The sequence below is a fragment of the Perissodus microlepis genome, chromosome 5 (assembly GCF_051167445.1).
Source record: "Perissodus microlepis isolate ML-2025 ecotype Zambia chromosome 5, ASM5116744v1, whole genome shotgun sequence".
NCBI lineage: Eukaryota > Metazoa > Chordata > Actinopteri > Cichliformes > Cichlidae > Perissodus > Perissodus microlepis.
This window is the reverse complement of record NC_140465.1, coordinates 16328694-16348525: the sequence shown is the minus strand read 5'-3', so window position 1 is coordinate 16348525 and position 19832 is coordinate 16328694. Positions and strand designations below refer to the sequence as shown.

At 40.4% G+C, this 19832-nt stretch overlaps 2 protein-coding genes across 6 annotated transcripts in view; one reads left to right on the top strand and one right to left on the bottom strand.

Moving 5' to 3' along the window:
• Positions 1–10955, bottom strand: part of slc4a8 (solute carrier family 4 member 8) — a 32900-nt gene extending 21945 nt beyond the window's left edge. Inside the window, exon 1 of the mRNA XM_084928263.1 lies at positions 10664–10955. Within this exon, the coding sequence (XP_084784389.1) occupies positions 10664–10708 (45 nt within the window). The 5' untranslated portion in view covers positions 10709–10955. The remainder of the gene's footprint in view (positions 1–10663) is intronic.
• Positions 10956–11118: 163 nt separating this feature from the next.
• On the top strand, positions 11119–19542 carry ttll3 (tubulin tyrosine ligase-like family, member 3). 5 transcript variants are annotated; one of them, XM_084928267.1, is made up of 13 exons: positions 12556–13039; positions 13198–13235; positions 13306–13424; positions 13514–13682; positions 13888–13943; positions 14045–14173; positions 14252–14366; positions 14512–14628; positions 14735–14915; positions 16017–16165; positions 17324–17567; positions 17681–18116; positions 18225–19542. In XM_084928267.1, the coding sequence occupies exons 2-13, from the start codon at positions 13229–13231 to the stop codon at positions 18996–18998; spliced, it is 2496 nt and encodes an 831-aa protein (XP_084784393.1). In that variant the 5' UTR covers positions 12556–13039; positions 13198–13228; the 3' UTR covers positions 18999–19542. The 5 variants fall into 5 exon arrangements, with proteins under 5 accessions (XP_084784394.1, XP_084784391.1, XP_084784390.1 ...); XM_084928266.1 differs by having other exon boundaries at positions 12590–12649; XM_084928265.1 differs by having other exon boundaries at positions 11682–12649; positions 13198–13424; positions 13538–13682.
• The last annotated feature ends 290 nt before the right edge of the window (positions 19543–19832 follow it).

Sequence of the window (19832 nt, the reverse complement as noted above, 5' to 3'; positions counted from 1 at the left end):
ACTCATCATGTCTATCCATTATACAACTATAATTGGGATATGTTTCAGTAAACCGGTAAAAAAACAAACATTTGTAAGTGTCCAAATATATATGGACCTAACTATTATAGCATGTTGTTAGTTGGAGCTATTACCAGTAAAATACATTGACAGTTGTTGGTGTTTTGCCTCTGTACACCACCACGTAGATTTTAAATTAAACAATCAAGATGGGATTGAATTGCATACTTTGAGTAAAGGGGTTTTCCACAAATGTTTCATTAAAGGATCAGACATTTTTATACATAATCTCCCATTTTCAGAGGCTCAAAATTAATTGAACAAACTAACAGGATTTTAAATGTAAAGATTATTTTATTACTTGGATGAAACTTTGCAGTCAGTGACTATCTAAAGTCTACAACCCATGGATATCACCAAATGCTGTTTCTTTCCTTCATATGCTCTGTCAGATGTTTACAGCTGTTATCTTCAGTTGTTGCTTGTTTGTGGGTTTCAGTAACTGAAAAGCTGCTCTGCCTGGCTGAAATCAGGTGACTGATTTTAACCCCTTTTTTGCCTTGAGAAATTCTGGAGTTGCTTTTGCAATATGGTTTTGGGTATTTCCTGTGAAGCACTGTTTGATCACTACGGCAGAATTAAGCTGAATGCTTTAGCGAGTATAGCCCTGTACACTTCAGAATTCATGCTGCGACTTGTGACAGTCCCATCTGGCAGCCAGACATTCCCCTGCTATAATATTGCCTTCATCGTGTTTGAAGATCATATGATATGCTTTGGATCATTACCTGTTTTTCTCATTCTCCATATGTTTCTTTTCCCATCATTCTGGTACAAGTTCGTCTCAGATTCATCCAAAGGTTGTTTTTTTGTCAGAACTGTGAGTGCTCTTTTAGATATTTTAGCAAAGTCTAATGTGACCTTCCTCTTCTTGAGTGTTGTTGTAAATGATTTGTGCCCATTCATGAAGAAAACATTTGATTGTGAACTTTAATATATCTACCCTTGGTTTTTCAGCCTAATGATGGCCTTCCTCACTTGCACTGACTTCTCTTTGGTCCTCATATTTAAAATGACAGTCAACAAGTTGAATCAACTTCAGAAATTATGTCTGTCTCCTTTGTCAGGGTGAGGAGTTAGGCCATTCGTGAGGGACTCAGAGTAGAACTGCCCACATCTGGGCTCATCTTATCAGGAGACTGCCTTGGGCAGACTCAGGACATGCTGGAGAGATTATATCTCTCAGTTGGCTTGGGATGTGGTTGCCACCACAACCTTTACCTAGATAAGTAGCAGAAAATGGATGGATGGATGCATTTGTCATGAAATAACAAGGGAACAGGTCTCACCTGCTCATGAAACTTCTTGTTTGTCAGCGGGCCAATTATTTTTGAACCTTTAAAAATAGGGATATATATATAAAAATATATAATGCTAAACGTTTGTAAACCCCTTGAAATAACGATGAACATCTGCACTTCAATCACATATTGTCCTTGTTAAGTTTGAAGTTATTTAGATCAATTTGGGGTCATCTTCCTATAATTATGCGATGTCGGGGGTAACAACCTCACAGATGTGGTCACACTCCTCTGTGATGATTTATTATTTCAGTAGTTCAGATAACATAGCTCAGAAATAAAACTTCCACTCACTGTGACGTCTACTTTTGCTGACGTCAATATGCCTGTGACAGTGGGCACTGCACCAGTCTATAAATAAATGTAAATCGATGAAGGGATGCATGATGCCATAAATCCCTACCAGCAGCAAAATACAAACACACATGCAGACACTGATATATATAATCTGCTTTCTACACTATGCATGCTTTTGCCAACTCTGTATGCATTGTGTTTACATACTGGCAATGCCACTGTGATTGCATGTGGGTGGATGCAGAATTCTATAGAACAAAAAATACAGATTTTTAATCAATAGCTTTAAAAACATCTGATAATCTAATTTATAGCAAAGCTGTTTTGTGAGCATTTGTCTCAACAGGTGTGCATGAGGAATACACAATTGTCATACCATATATTGAATGATGGCTGAGAGTATCTGGATAATCCATTCATTGCATTGCCTTTTAGGGGAAAAACTAAAGGGGAAACACTGAAGACTTGCGGTGTCTCTGTCAGCAATGTTTTGCTGTGGCTGGGATCGCTGCATAATGACCACAGCAGCAAAAATAGTTGCAATATGTCTTCCCGAAGGGCTTTTGGATTGTAATATTAGCTTGGCATGAACCTGGACAATGCTACAAAGTATTCACACGAACACAATACATATGGACGATTAGCTCTTTTAATCATCTATTTGAAAATATATCTGAATGATGACTTGCTAAAATACCAGAAACTCCCTCAACTGCACATTGTTTCAGGGTTGTCTTGCATGTGCGGCCCATTTCAAGTCTCCCAACAGAAATTCAACAGGGTTTCAAACTTTGGCTTTCACTGGGGCAGTCCCTCAATTTATTCTCTTTAGAACCATCCCTGGGTGGATTTGATGGCATGCCTAAAATCATTGCCCTGATGAAAGGAGCACTTCAGAGAGATGGCCTTTTGCTTGCACAAAATGTCGAATCTGAACAAAGGAAGAAAAAAACCATAGTATATAATTATGACCACAGTTGGATAAATATATCCTGATACATAAAGCCTGTCAGGACACAAAACATCTATTGCACTCCAGTACCCTGTGTGTATCACTGTGTGTTATGGAGCAAGAGCTTTTTATTTCTCACAGGGTTTAACTGATAAAACCCCACGCATGTTTTATTGCAAAAACTCATTGGTTTCTGGCTGCACTTATGAAATGTGATTTAAAAACAAGACAGTGCTGTAAGTATGCCTGTAACTTGAAGTCCCAAAGCAGTATTTAATCTCCCACTTTCTTTAGCCTCTCCATGCTGCTAAAAATGGAACAGCTAAGCATATTAACATAAGATTCTGATAAGGAAAAAGTAATTAACATGCAGTTCAGACAGATGAATGTCTTACTCTATTATAAGCAAAAATTCAAATCCACAACACACTTCGGTTATGTTTTATAACAGCCTCTTTCAAATGAGCTTAAAAGAAACACAATGGGTGGCCTGGTGCTGCCTTCTTGCCTCCTTTCACATCCTCTCTACCATATCAGTGCTTTGGGATTTCTTTTTTCTTCTTCAGTGACTAAGCACTTCATATTCCCAAGCCAATTCTGTTATTTCAAAGATTAAGCGTACCTAATTAGGTAGTCATGCTTTGGCCAAAGACTGAATGGGACTCAAGGTGTATGTGGGCTACATGTAGCAGCTAAGTGCATCGAAGTTTCATTTAATTCTACAGATGCTTCTGAGGCAGGACAGCCATACAACAATACATCTGCTGATGAAAATAGGACTAAAACGCTGTCAGCTTATTCACAAGGTGTCACCACTGAGCAGCTCCACATGTTTGGTTACTACTTTTTACACCGGATGCACTTCCTGACTCAACCTCAAAGGGATTTGTGTCTCCTCCCAGGATCAAACTGGGGCTCTTTCACTTGTTGAGCAAATGTGTAAACCACTACACTACAGAGCCATGAAAATAACACTTGACTAATAAACTATTTACTCCAGAGTAATGTCTGCTTTTTATCCTTTTGGTTGCTCCCTTAGGTGGTCTCCACAGTGGATTATCTACCTCTATCCCTAACATCCTCCTCTGTCACACCAACCCACTGCATGTCCTCCTTCACTACACCCATGAGACTTCTATCTGGTCTTCCATATTCAACATCCTTTGTCCAGCGTATCCACTGTAATTTCTCAAAACACGACCAAACCATCTCAGCCTTGCCTCTCTCAACCTGAGCTGTCACTGTGTTCACTTCTAATCCTGTTCCTCTTTGTTTTCTTTGAACTACAGTTAGCTATTTTAGATTTATATATCTTAAAAAATAAAAGTAGATACTGGTGATCTGTTTTTTAAAGATTTATGTCTTTATTCCTAATAACTGGACAAACAGAGGCAGAGGCTGCATCAGTTGGTTTGTTGGTTTATTTTATAGTAATGCAACTTTTGCTTCAGAAGACTGTCTTGATCAGTAAAACTGCAGTTTGCATTGGAGCGGTTCGCAGCCGAGTGTGAAGCAGCGGGGATGAGAATCAGCACCTCCAAGTCTGCCATGGTCCTCAGCCGGAAAAGGTTGGAGTGCCCGCTCAGGGTCAGGGACGACTTTCTGCCCTAGGTGGAGGAGTTTATGTATCTCAGGGTCTTGTTAATGAGTGAGGGGAGAGGGGAGCGGGAGATGGACAGATGGATTGGTACTGTGACTGCAGTGATGCGGAAGCAGCACCGGTTCGTGGTGGTGAAGATAGATGAGCATAAAAGTGAAGCTCTCGAATTAACAGACCATTTACAGGTCCATCTACATCCCTAACCTCACCTGTGGTCATGATATTTGGGTATTGACCAAAAGGACTAGATTGCAGATACAAGCAGTGGAAATGAGCTTCCTCTGAAGGGTGGCTGGCCTCTCCCTTAGGGGAGACCTAACAGATACACAGACTAGGCACACAGATGATAGGAGGAGAGGAAAAACCTGAGAATAACTAACAAAGAAAACTATGAATACTAAATCAGAATAAAAATCTAACCTGAGCAAAGGTAATATTCAAATTGAAGACTAGAACAAAGTCAAACAGAAACTGAGTCTCCAAAGTGAAAACACTGGATCGTTACAAACAGAAGTACCGTATGTTCAAAAGAACTGGGAAGCCCACTTTCAATTTACTGGTAGCATCACATAAAAGTTGGGACACACTTTGTGCAGCATTCCCTCTTCCATTGACAAAAAGTCTGTAAACATCTGGGAATGTCTGAAAAGACCAGCTGTTGGGCCGACTATAACTGCTCGACCTAACTTCTTGGGACAAGTTGCTGTTCATTGCATTCTGTTTTATTTACATTTTAAACAGAGTTTTGTTTATGATTTTTTAATTAGGGTTTGCATTTATAAGAGCGAGAAGAACACGTGGAAGATATATCATCTATACAAACCAGGTCATTCAAATCTACTGTTCAAAGCTCTGTGTGCATTCACATGTAGCTGTGATTTTCTCTCACACACAATGCCCCAATAATCTTTGCAGCTGTGCAGGTGTTGGTTGTTTCATGCAGTTTATAGGTTTGGGCTCAGGCTGCAGGCAGTCAGCTCCATTAGAACTGCAGCTTTACTAAACATATAAACACACTCCAAAAGAGGGACGACTTTAAAGGCTCTTTGTCCCAGACAGGCCGTCAGATCAGATCAATTAGTTTGTTTCCATTTACACACACACACACACACACACACACACACACACACACACACACACACACACACACACACACAGACTGAGACATCTAAACTCTAAAACAATAACTACAACTACAGACTGAGTGAAGCTTCATTATACAGAGGAAAAGACGCAACATGAAAGAAATAAAAGGTCGCCACTGTGGGCGAGATCAGATTACACAACCATGTATCTGTTCCATGATTATGATGTTCTTTCTCCTCAGTCTATGCTTGTGACTCGCAGCCCGCAGTCATCTAGGTCACAGTTGACTAACAGCACTTCCTTAATGGCAAATTCATGCAAGTGTGTGTGTTTTTTAACAGGTTAATGGTTCCCTGTCATTCACAACCCACCTCTCCTGTGTCACGTTACATGCTTCAGCTAATTAAAGGCTCACATGGAACTCAAAGTTTTGTTTGTTCCCTCTGTGGGAGCACATCTGTGACCCTCAAAGCACGCATTTGTGTGATTCTGCCTGTTTTTATATCCTGGCAACCGGACCTCTTTCTTTACTCTTTTCCTCAAGCTCAACATCTGCCACCGTACTGAGGTGGGATTATGGCTCAATAATTTCCCCAACAGATTAGCACGACTGTACCACAGGATCAGTTCACTGCCAAAATGGCTGCCTGTCCTTGAGGTTCCGTCCTTTACCAGCATCTCGGCGGTAACAGTCGACCCTCACCGAAGCTGCTTTGTGACTAAAAAGACGTGATAGTGTTAATTCAAATATCATGTGAATTCAAAGCTGGAAAAGATCAGAACTTAACTGCACTGTATTTTTATAAATAAACTCTAGCTATGTTTTTCTTTCTTGGGACATCAGAGGTATTTGCCCTCCAGATTTTCCCAAAGTAATGCGACTTTTTTAAAGGATGGTCTTTTTAACTTTACTGAAGCTTTTTGTTGATGTGCAGTGAAGAGACAGTAATGTTAAGAAGCAAAATTGTGCGTAGAAAAAAAGACAGCGCCTTTTCCGGGGAATTAATCTGATGTTTTATGCCCTTTGAATTTTTAAAATATTAAAAGGGTATGAAATAATATTTTTGTTCACCTAGTTAATGACAAACTGTTAGAATGCAAACAAATGATTCTATGTATTACACTTGGCCAATTTCAAAGATCCACGTGCTCATGACTTTAAACACCTCAGTCTTGTGTCTCAGTATGAAAATGAAATGTGTGTTTGATACCTCTGAAAACGCCGAGCAGGCTGTCCCAGAAACATGTCAGATTCCCAGAGCAGGGTTGAATGTCCTACTTAGACTGCTGATAAAACCTGCCTGTGATGCAGGACGTCATCTTTAAGATAAGTATTATTTGACAAGGTGTTCTTGAAAAACATCAAAGAGGATAAAAAACAAAACAACATATTGAACTGCTTATCGTCCCGAACAAGTAGAGCAGCAATGATTTGAATCCCCGTGTCCTAGCTGAGCGGGGCAATCGATGCTTGGCACTAAAATGCTCTCTGACTCCAACGGGACTGCAAAGGAGCTGTGAGTGGAGTCAGAGCTCGCTGGCTACTGTAAAGACTTTGAGCTCTTGATGGAGAGCTTTGAAAACACAAGAGGCAGGAAAATGATGCGCGTATGAGCAAAAAATTGTTGCAAAAATAAGCCTGAACTTTCAAGTCTTTTGAGATTTCATTCCTGACTTGACCAACCATAACATTGATTTCGCGCTCTGTAACAAAACAGTTTTTCAGCAAATCTTTTGAGACAAAATTTCCCTTCTCCTCCTTAACTGTGTTTCTCTGGCGTCTCCTATTTTTATCTTCAAACTCCAACAACACCCCACCTCCCTTTTCAATGCTGACCCCTCTGTGCTATTCCCCACACACAAGCACTCTGAACTGACAGCAGGGATATACACCCTGACTCAGACAACTGGGTCTGTCACTTCCAGACTGAGCTTTGTTTCTGAGAGCCTGGATTGGCACTTGGCGCCATGGGTTTAAATAACCTCCAGATTATTTAAACGTGTCCATAGCACGTTGACATTACAGATCTGGTGCAGACGCATGTGACAGCGCTTCACTAAGAGGAGGGGATGAACATGAATGGTGGAGAGGAAGAGGTAATGGTGAAAGAGTGAAAGAGGAAAAGAGATAGCTGGGGGAGGTAGGATGAGAGGGACGGCTGTTTTGACTGTATCAGCCCACGAGTAGCATGACTCATACACACCTTATTCAATGCCACATGTTGAATTCAGCCTCCCTATAGCTCTCTCTCTCTAATTGTTTTCCTTCTAGAAAGATTACTGCCAGCTCAAATGGCTGTGTGGGTAAAAGACTGTAATATATACTGTAATTAAAAATCACACCTTCTACAACATAGTACACAATAAGGTTAAATAATCAAAAGCAAACACTAAAGTGGGCTGAGCACTGAGTTTTGGGTTTTTAACTAATTCTCAGTCATCTGGCCCAAAAATTAAATAAAATAAATAAATAAATACTAGTGCCAAAGTCCAGGGGACCAAATGATTCCCAAAGACTCTTCTACACCATTTCCTCATTTTTGAAGAGTTTTTCACATATCTGTGATTATACATGCTCTTTCAAACTAAATGGCTGCCAATAATTGGACGTGCTGGTCATGCCTCATTACTATAATAATGTATTGAGCGCCTAAAAAAAATAAGAGTTTTAGTACAGTTTTCACATAACGTGGAGACTTTTGGAAACTAGAATGTTGCTCTTTAAAGTACACATTCATTCATTAGATGGGGGCTTATTGATCACGGTCACTAAATGGATTCTATACCACTAAACTAATTAAAATGAAACTTTGGGGCCGATGCCAAATAGTTGCCGTAAAGCGACTAAACTGGGAACTGTGACAGTTTTGTGCTTGATGGGCTTAAAATGCAGACAAATGCACGATGTGGAGTGCACTAAATTATTAACTGTAACTGAAAATCACTTATAGTAGCAGGCCTGGGAGTGATACTGTGAACATTTGAAAATGAATACCTGTTTAGTTGGTTTAGTTAGAGATCTGGAAGTCACTGCAGTTCATTTCGACTGTGTCTGTAAGCTTATTTTTGCTGGTTTTATTTGGACTTATTGATTTACATTTCTGTTAGATAAATGGAAGTAGTGAGGGAAAATTAAGTCATCTCAATCAATACAATACTTTCCTTTATTGCAGGTACTGCATACGCAGTGCATGAATGGCACAAAAAAAAATTACACCGTGCCTACTAAAATGAAGCACTCAAGTTTGTAACAGTAAGACTAAACTTTATCAGTGGTTAAACTAAGGGTGTCAAAAATACAGCCCATGGACCAAAACCACCCTGCCAAAAGATTTAATCCAGTCCTCAAAGGGCTTTGCAAAGATGGAGGTCTGAGTCATCGTCAGCTTTACAATCTTTTGTTGAAAAAGACAATTAGAAGCTTTTGACCAACATCCTGGTGACAGTTAACCCGAGTAGCTGTCATGATGCATTTCACTGATTTGGGACCTTAGAGTTCTTTGCAATGGCAGCACACTGGATGAATGTGGAAATTTTGTGAAATTTCACTTATTTTTCTTAAAACATAGTAGTTTATTAATTAAGTTCAAGTTTCACAAACATGTTGCTCTTTGTTCTATGCAAAGGTTGTGCTAGTTGTGAGATCAAATTTGGCTGCATGGGGCGAATGGACTAAAAAGTCAATTTATGCAATCAGTATTGAGTATCTGTTAACATTTACACAATAATTATTTCCCAAGTGTGACATTACCTCGCCTGTTTAGTACTTGGAGAAAGACATATATATATATATAAAACTGACAATTTGCTTGATACAACAACATCTGTTTGTCCAGTCCTATATCCATATTCTTCCATGGTTGCACTTCAGCTTCAACTGATTTGTACTTTTTCCAGTAGTTGTATATGTAGTTACTTTGTATGTAAACCAAATATTAAAAAAAAATATTAACAAACCTCTAAAAAAATATATATATAATGCAGTATCATAGATTAAACGTGGAAGCTGACATTATTCGCCTTTTATGCCAAGGAAACATTAATAATTATTAATTATTACATTAATTATTATTATTAATAACTTAATAATTAACCCTTCATCAACGTATCTTTGAATCATGCAGATATATCTAAGTGAAACTGTTCTATTCCCAGCCTTACTGCTGTTATCCATTTTTACATTTTGCATTTTCCTAAAAGAAATTACCTCTCTTTTCCCACCACCTGAGCCCCATCAGCAGCACCGTGTGAGAAATCAACAAGTTGCAGGTGCTATGAAACGCAAAGGTCCACAACACATCACAGACATGGTGGAGAGACAATTATACAGATTTTAACACAAGCTTACATAACGCTAATATTTGAAGAGCTTCTGGCCATTTCCTCTCCCTTACTGAAAGCTGGCTAATCATGTCAGAGACTTCCCAGCTCACCTCTGGTCTTACTCCATCTGTCTCTGGCCCAGACAGGATGCTATGAATCAAAGGGGTGACATGACTGTTAGGGCAGGCTGCATCAAGTTCATTAAGCTGCCCAACTGCATGCCAGGGTGGTTATAATCAGTCTGTTCAAATGTTAATGATTGTCAGTTTGAATGAAGCCTGGTGTGCTCACTGGCTTTCTTATCCATACTGCTACCGAGATTCTGTTAGAGGACATGACACATGCACATCAGCAGGACACTGGAATAAGACAATTTCCCCTTCAAACCACAGCTTTCCCACAAGCTGTCCCCCTTCTGCCTGTATGGAAACAGACCCTCGGCTCTTTATAGAACACCATGTGAGAATGGCGTCAAGGTCATTTGAGGGTAACTAAGCAGGAATAACACGGCGTTTAACTAAAAGTCAGCAGAAAATCCACCACACTCTCTTCCTTTTATTCTGCCTCGTGCACACGCGTCGTTCGGACCAGCAGTTTTTAATGAGCGCTGTGTTGGGCCGGGGGAAATATCTAATCAATAATCTGCTGCACTCTCACAGCACCGTGTCCATGGCATGTATTCTTGTGCGTTAGTCCCAGGAGCTACGACCCCTCTGCGCATTTCAATGCTCTCCGGAATCAGTGCACGTGTTCGCAACTCAGAACAACATCAACAACATCCCCCAATTACAGCATCATCCTGTAGGGCAGGAAACACACCTTAACATCATACAAAATGTTTTACTGAGGACTCTTAACCATTAAAATGTTTAGGTAGAATAACGAAATAAAAAGAATATTATAAACCTTCCAGAGTGCTCTCAATCTTTGAGTTTGAGAGAATCTCGAAGCATGGGACTACAGTTGTCCGAGGTTGTGTGCACCCTGCTCAGTGCCAGCCCACAGTGTCAAAGCAATGCAGCACACAGTAAAAGACCACTTTACCTGGTAGCACAGTATACTCTCGGGGTCGTTGACTTGCGCGCTCATGGTCTCCTGGTTATCCTGCTTTACCTTCACGGAGTGTAAAGTGAGACTTTCACTGAGCCGCTTTGCGCTGTTTCCGGACGTTTTGAGTGAACAGTCACGAATGGGCTACATCAGCTCCTTTTGTTTCTGCGGCCATATTAAGTGTTTACATCTATCTCAAAGGACTAAAGCGAAGAAAATTGTTATTTTGCTCCTGTGTTGAGATGATTTCCCAGTCGCGCTTCGAGCTCCCCTCCCTCCTGCTGTAGCTGTGTGAAAGCAGGATGCAGAGAGCATCACTGCAGCCTCATCCAATCAGAGCGCAGAGGTAAGCAACGAGCTGCGACGCATTGCTGCTACCAACACGTTGAAGCCGAGACTATTATGAGCCTACAGAGCTTCTTTACAGTGTTCTTTCCAGCAGTTTCCGGTTGTGCGACTACTGTGTACAGCACAAGGTTCAATTCCGTCCTTCTGCACACACCTAAAACGACTGAATAATCTTAATATGACAAATAACTCAACCTACACAATAATTTATACTAACAGTATTTATCTTGTTTAAAGTTCATTGGTGCTTCTCCTGTTTATTGTGCGTATGTTAGCTTTCTGTCTGTGAAAAGCGTTTAATTAATAAACTTTATTTACTTACTGTAGCGCAGATCCCACCAAACTAAATGTGAAGCTGGTATGTTTTAATGGGACAACGACGCACATCTTATTAATGCTAGTAAGTGGTCTGAAATACTGAAATCTACAAAAAACAAAACAAAACAAAAAACATGCAGGTTAAAAGTCTGGCATATCACGTGAAGGCTGCTGTATCATATATGCATAAATGTACGTACCATTTACGAAAATATAACATGCATATATGCAAAAAAGTCGTTCACTCATGTGTTCCTCTTTTTCAATTACAAAGCTGTTAAAAACGGTTAACTGTCATTTCAGATGCCTTTTATCCTGTCTAGAAATCATTTGGGTAAAGCTTCATCTTTACCAGTTCAATTAATTTTAAGAGACTGATATTTGTAGGAAAAGGCGTAAAAATTTCCAACCTAACAATGAAATTCATGCAGTAGAATAAACGTTTTCATGTAGTCCAGTAGCAAACCACTCTACCTGGACTAAACTTTGTGACTGCGGGTTTCGGGTTACCAAAATACGCAGATTGGTAACATAATATTAAGCTGTAACAGACGCTGTAGTGTTGCCTTCTTGGCGCACTGGCTTGAACGAACACAGACATTCAGAATCTGATTGATCCAGAATATACCAGAAGTCTTCGGATGCCATCGTGTGTTAAGCTGATGCATTACGCAAAGAAAGATCCATGCGTAGTAAATGACATAATTTATCACTGAAGGCAGTTATTTACGATGTAGCACAGATGGGTTCCTTTAACTACACAACATGTTAATCTTTATTGATAGATAAGGAGATAAGATTTAATTAACCAGGCAATAAAAGCAACATTTTTTGTTTGTTTGTTTTTTCCATCATTGACCTCGGCATGAACTCTTGCCTACCAGTCACGTTGCAGAACATTGTATTGAATTTTGGCAAGCTGACCCTCTTTAACCACTTTGTCCATTCACACTGAATTCAAAGTGCAACTGCAACGGGATATTTCCACACACATATCATGTATGAGTGCCTTAATTGTCCGTGTGCATGTCGCATACACCTGTAAGCCACGCTGTTTGCAACTGATAGTGTCCGATAAGTGATCCAGTTTCTTCAAGGCATGCCTCAAGGTGGTGGATTTTTCATCCACCGGCGTGGCGTCCTGTTTCTCCTGGACACTGTTGTTGGGGCAACTATAAACTGTCTGTGGGAGCATGCACGGTTGTTATGGGAACAGTGTGCGGCAGCATGAAGGAAGCCGGACTGAGCAAGTCTATGGACGCATACAGATACAGCCCATAGAGCCGCCAGTTCAGTGGGGAAGTGACAACAGAGGTTTGTATATTCATGTCCACTGTAAAATAACACCTGGTTTTATTTGAGATTCATTTTAGAAATATTCTTTATGCCTTTTTAATCGCTAATTTAAATCATGGAGAGTTGGCTTATCAATCCACCGCTGGTCATGGTGTATTCGTTTTATGTTTCTACTCGTGTGCGCGCACCTGCGCCCTTCTTGCGCGTAGCTCTGCCAGTCATCACAGCCTAAATCAGTTCAGATTAAGATGCCTGATTAACCCAATTTACATCCTTCTTCAACTGCTGCATAGACAAATTTAGGCACCACATGCCATACTATTTATAGTAAAGCCTCCTCTATTTTTCAGCTGCAGGGGAAACAGTAGCCAGTAGCCTAAACAGCATGTTTAGGTCTACAGTGAAAAGGTATATTTGGATATTGGAATAATGTCCCTATAAATTTGGATCTACTTATATTAGCTTGCTATTCATAGATCTGTATAATTTCAAATCCTATAATATGATGTAAAAATAGTGCAACTGGGTGCATTTTTGCTTTCTCTTTCACATTGTGCATTGGTCAGTTGAAAAGAGACCTACAGACCTCAGCGACAAATGCCAGGTAAGTCATTGTACATCTGCTGGTAAAAACATAATTAGTACTTCATATTTAAATCTGGAGTTTGTTCCAGTGTTACAATCCACAGTTGCTCCAGTGGGGGGAAGGATACGATCCAGTGTACCTAGCCTGCCAGTGATCAATCCAGACAGGCTGAAAACAGCTAAAACGCTGGTGGACAAAGCTGTGAAGGTGATCATATGTAAAAACAGATTTTTATTGTAATGCCACAGTTGATTGTGTCATATTTTTTTCTTCATTTCTCTTCCCGTCATTCTCAGTTAAGGAAAGTGTTTTCAGTGCAGGGACCCTATCCAGTGATCCGTGCTGCATTATGGGCCAGAGGGTGGGTTGAACGTCGTTTGCCACATCCCGTCCAAAGATCACCTACTTACCCCTGCGTTGAGGAGGAGGATGGTAATGATGGGCTGATCTGCAGTTATTTTACTGGTAAGGCCAAAAAGAGAAAGGATTGCCCCCCTCTAAGTGTGGGAATAATTAACAGAGAGTAATTGTAACACAAGTTAGATGGATTTCCCTTTAGCTGGTAAACAAGAAATCGTATGCTGCATTACAGATGCTAGCCTCTAACACAGACCCCTTTATAAACACCTGTAACCATGCATGTATACACACACCTCTTATCTTGTGACAGAGAGAGCGGATGAAGGCGAGAAAGGGGAGAACCTTGATGACATGTATGATCTCATGGTAAGATAAGCTTTAGGTGTACCCACTAACTTAACACAGATATCTTGCCCAGTGTAAAGCCAAAGGGACTTTCACTTGTGTCTTTGTTTTGACTCTTGTAGTCTCGCCTTGTTCGAAATGAAACAACGTATTTCTACTGGACGACACGACGGGATAACATAGACTGTCGCTCCTTGCGGCACGACCAGATGACCAATCACTATGCAAATGCTGGAACATTTACCACAAAGGTAAAACGTTTCTAATGATTAGCTGGCACATACATTTTATTTAGCTCTTTTCCTGCAGTGTAATTGTTTTGTTTTCAGGTGGGACTTTGTGTGAATCTGCGTAACCTTCAGTGGTTTGACACAGCGGATCCAGACACTTTCTTCCCAAGATGCTACAGGCTTGGAGCAGAGGATGAAAAGCATGCATTCATAGGTCTGCTGTAAATTACATATAACAGAAAAAAAGATGTTCTACAAGACTAGATGAGGTGTAATTTAGGTGCAAAGAATTTTTAAGTTTACTTATGCCCTATCCAATAGCTTCTCTGACTGTTTTTCTCTTTTTTATGAACATAAAGAGGATTTCAGGAGAACAGCATGTACCAGTCTGCTGCAGTATGTGGTTGAGACAAGTATTTGGAGAAGAGATGAACCAGAGGGGGACAAACAAAAATCCAAGAACAGTCTCGCTGAAGGTTTAGAAATAATTTCTCACACATAGAAATAAAAATGCTTTTGATGCAAAGTTTGGACAAGAGGGAGTATAACGGTGCAATATTGTCTCTCTCTCTCTCTCTGCAGAGTTGGATAATGAGGAGCATCGATCTGTTGGTCCAGAAATTATTAACACAGCCTTACACGTGTGTCAAGAGTTTCTCAGTGTTCTAAAGCACAGCGACATTGATGTAACAGCAGAAATACCGCCCTCGGTGGAGGAAGCGCAATGGGCAGAGTTTCTTAAACACTACTACATGGTTGTGCAGTGAGTTGAGAGATTTTCTGGGAGCTTCCAGGGTTTTTCTACAAATTGTCATCAGGTTACACTCGTTTTATTTTCATTACTAGCAGTGGAAGTCTGCTTATAAAAATCAATTTAGGTTGCTAACAACTTTAAAAGGTATCTGAAATAGCAAAATTGGAGTTCTCATTAGTCAGGAGAACATCCCATAAGGGGATGTGTGTGTTTCTTATCTTGGGTCTTCTACCAGAGACCTGGGAATTTGAGGGTTCTGCGCAATATCTTAGCTCACTGCACTCTTCTGGACCTCAGGTGTTGTGTCTGGAATCTGCTGGAGACCATCTTCCAGTTTACAGCTTACATACAGTTTACATTGGTTTACAGCTCCCAGTTCTCCCATTACCACTGGGACCACTTTGGACTTTAGCTTCCACATCCGCTCTAGTTGTACTTTTCTATTATCTTGTGCTCTTTCTTCCTGATGTTACTGACCACTGAGATTGTCGCATCTATCACAACTATGGTCTTCTGCTCTTTGTAAACCACCTCCAAGTCTGATTGATTGGCCAGCAGCTGCTTGTCTGTCTGGAACTTGAAGTCCCACAAGACCTTAGCCATGATGTTTCCAACCACGTTTGGTGGTGTCTCTCATTAGGACTTGGGAACTTCTGTATGCTCTTGTACACTATTCCCTCCACTTAGTTGTGCCTCCCAGTGTACGGTGTCCTGGCTTGCCTCTTACATCCTGCTACTATGTGCTGGACTGTCTCTGGGGCATCAGTCTGGGTCCTGTCGCCTGCAGTAGACTCCTGCATACATCCATCTGGTGCTTCCTGTGCCGCCATGATCAGAGCCTTTGTGCTGTCCTTTAAACTGGCCTTTTCTAGCTGCTGGAAGGATTTATTCATGTCAGGTGCCACTTGTACCTGTCAGTGGTACATCCCATGCAATGGCTTAGTCAAGTCAATAAGTAAAGGTTGGGGTTAAATATAGAAGGACATGCTATACATGTTCAAAATACAGAGGGCATTGGAAAACTACCATTCCAGTTCCACTACTATAAAATTACAAATACTGTAAATGATGCTGTATTTGCAATTCTAACAATAACATGTTTATATGCAGTAAAGGCAAACTGATCAGGGGCAGCAGTGTATTTGTGGAGCGTTGCCAGGATATGTTAACCAGACTTCAGGCTGTTTGCCCACAGCTGGACACAGATGGATTAAACAACATCTGGATCATCAAACCAGGTGCCAAATCAAGAGGAAGAGGTTAGGCTTTTTTCTGATAATTTACCTTCGTAATAGTTAATATGATGCTTACATAGCAAGCTTGCTTTTTTTTTTTTTTTTACAGTTAAACAGCTGTGAAAAATATTGAAGAAAGCAAGCCTGGTTTTGTTTTCAGACATTCAACTGATGAATGGACATAATTAATATATATTTTTTAGATTTTCCTTTTTATTTGGGAAGTTATATTACAGCAAAATAGAAAAAAAAACACAGCACATACGTAAAAATTACAAAAAAATTATATGTGCATAACAATATAGTCTGCCAAGACTACAGTAGCACAACATAAATTATAGCATCAAGTCTTCTGTGCAAACTTTCTCATAAAAACATTTGAAAAAACCCTATATTTTATTAACATCCCTGTTTTTTCGGTTTTATTTACTAATTTTAATACATAGAGAAGAAAGATGTCACACTCTTTTTTTTCCTACTTTCACTGTTTTTATTTCAAGACTCACATAAGTTTTTAAACACCACTGTTTTCATCTCAACAAAGATATGATTTGTAGTCAAGTCTGGCCTAAGTGGAATTATATATGCAGGTATAGCTACTTTGCCTTCACTCTCATTTATCTTTAGTAGATGGCTGTTCACTTTGGAGGGCTCTTCTTATCTTTATTGCGCTTTGCAAGTCATTTTTTATTACTTTCTGACAAATTTCAGAGGACAACTTTGTCCAGGGATCATTTTTATTTGTTGAGCTGTCAAATAGTTTTCTGTCTGCGATCATGCTCGAATTGTTGGTCTTGGTCGCATTTCCTTCCATCTGGCTGCACACAAGAGGCCTTTATTGCACTGCACAGCAGTGGTAAAGCCAAGGCTTCTTTTTTATTTTTGAAGTACTTTGTATTTCATTATTGACTTTATGTGTGTTGTTAAGAAATTAACATGACCCATTCTTTGAATGTATGCTGGGAAATTTGACATGGTATTGACTGAAAGCTGGCAGAGTGAAATTACTTTAAAAAGACTGGAAAGATATGAGATTCCATCATCAAACATCAGATTTGATTCACGAGGTCATCTTAAACACTGCTGAATCATATAGTTTGTCAAAATTGCAGTTCTGATTTTGTGTTTTAATCAACTCTGCTTTCATCTCTTTTTTCACTCCCACACCCTCATCATCATTAGGCATTATGTGTATGAATCACCTGGATGAGATTTTGGCACTTGTGGACACTGACAGAGCACTGACAAAGGAGAGTAAGTGGGTGGTTCAAAAATACTTGGAACGCCCCCTGCTGGTCCACTGCACAAAGTTTGACCTCCGTCAGTGGTTCCTTGTAACTGACTGGAACCCTCTGACTATCTGGTTCTACAAAGAGTGCTACCTGCGGTTTTCCACTCAGCCTTACTCGACAAAAACTCTGGACAGGTCAGTAAGAGTTTTCAAACAAAAGACAAAAAATGAAGGTTACAGTTAAGTTTTACGGTGTCTTTTATCTAGAGTACTTTGTGGATGTTCCCATTTTCTACCATTTTCCTCAGCTCAGTCCACCTGTGCAACAACTCCATCCAGAAGCACTTCCAGCCATCTCGTAACCGCCATCCAGGACTGCCGGAGGATAATATGTGGTCCTGCTCACAGTTTCGCTCTTTTCTGCAGCGAGAGGGCCGTGAGACAGAGTGGGAGTCGGTGGTGATACCAGGCATGCAGCAAGCAGTTGTCCATGCTCTACAGACAGCCCAGGATTTGGTGGAGCCCCACAAGGCAAGCTTTGAGCTTTATGGAGCTGATTTTATGTTGGGCAGAGATCTGAGGCCTTGGCTTCTAGAGATCAATGCCAGCCCTACTATGGCCTGCTCCAGCACTGTGACTGCGCGGCTCTGTCCTGCTGTGCAAGTCGACACGCTGAGGGTTGTGCTAGATTGGAGGACTGATCCCAGCGCTTACACAGGAGGCTTCAAGCTTATTTACAAACAGGTTGGACTGGCTCCAAAGCCAATTGCTGTTTATTTCCAGGGTATTTCTACTTAACAATGAATGCCATGGAAAATTTTGTGATTTGTTTTTACTTTATCACATTTCCAGGCTGCAGTTGAAGTTCCTCAGTATTTGGGAGTGAACCTGCTAGTGGAAGGAGCGCCCATAAAGAGATCCAGACATTACAGGCAGTCTTTTATCTCTAACTCACCTCTCCCTCATCAGGTCCATCCAGAGCAGTTATCTCAAGCTGTGGCTGAGCCAAGACACAAACAATTCAGTCAGAAGCCACATGCAGTTGCTGATTTTCCCCTTTTAGGCAAGGAGAGCCAAGTGAAAAAGAGCCAGATGACATCTACATGTCCAAAGAGGGAGCACGATAGAAAAACAGAACGTCAAAACACCTGCCCTGTTCGCAAATCCTGCCACAGCGTGGCATGTGAACAGCCTGTGAGTGTACACACTGAACCTCAGAAGAAAGCACAGCGTTTGGGATTACGTCGCCGTGTCAGTGGGGCAACCCTGGTGCCAAGGAGTCTATCCTTTTCCTTAGACCCGGCGTGTTGTACATCAGAGGGTAAACAGCAGTCCATTCGTCATCATGCATCACACACGTCCAAATCCTTCCTTTCCCAGCGAAGTTCTGAGCCACAACATAAGATTTCCTCCAGGGTCTTTCCGTCACTCCAGGGTCCCCTTCCAACCCTGGAGGTCTTTCAATTGCAACCAAATATTGTGACTGGAACTAACGTTTGTCATAATTCTGCCTTTTTATCTCACCCGACTACTCACAAGCATCAGTTATGCCTAAACTCTCAAAGGCAAGTCAAAGCTAGACACAAAGGGGAGCTCACAGAAGACCATAAATACAAGAGATGTTGAGTTGATGGAGATGGAGCACAGCCAGAAATGCTGAACATAATTTACATTTTAATGGGCTGAAGCCAAATTACCAGAATATCTATTAGTTTATCTATATGCATGTCTGTACAAAAGTTTGGCCTTTTTATAGGATGTGGGTATTTCAATTCCCCACCAGGTGGCAATAAAGTTTCAATGATCAAAAAAAAAAGGTTTAAGGTTTGATGACAGGAAATAACCAGAGAAAATCATTTTGGGTCCACAGACACACTGGTACATTTAGCAACACCTATTTAATTGAGTGTTTCAGTGCTTTTTTATAAAAAATAAAATTAAAATGTAAAAACAACTTGGAAAGTTTTTTTTTTAAGTGATATGGGTCTTTATGCCCCAAGAAGAAGAATCCTTACTCTACTGATTACAATCATTTTCTCGAAACATTCAGACAGTAACACACTTGACTGCCACAGGTTTAATCAAATTCATGTAAACTATCGTTAACTAGATTTTGTTGAGCTGTGTGTTAAATAACATATGTGGATAAAATAATAAAGTTTTTTTCATATGCTTTGTCATATTTTTTTAACTACAGACAGGAAACAGCGAGAGAGGGACAGTCGAATATGACTTGAGAAAACATGGTATTCATCTTATCCACTAATTTGTTATCCTGCTGGAAGCAGCCATCATAAGATGGGTACACTGTGGTCTTAAAGGGATTGACATAGTCAGCAACAATACTCGACTGGCACCAGCAGCCATGTTCAGTGCTCCTACATGCAAATATTCATGTATGTGGCAGCAGCTCGGTTCATTAGACATATAGACATGGTAAAAATGACCTGCTGAAGTTCA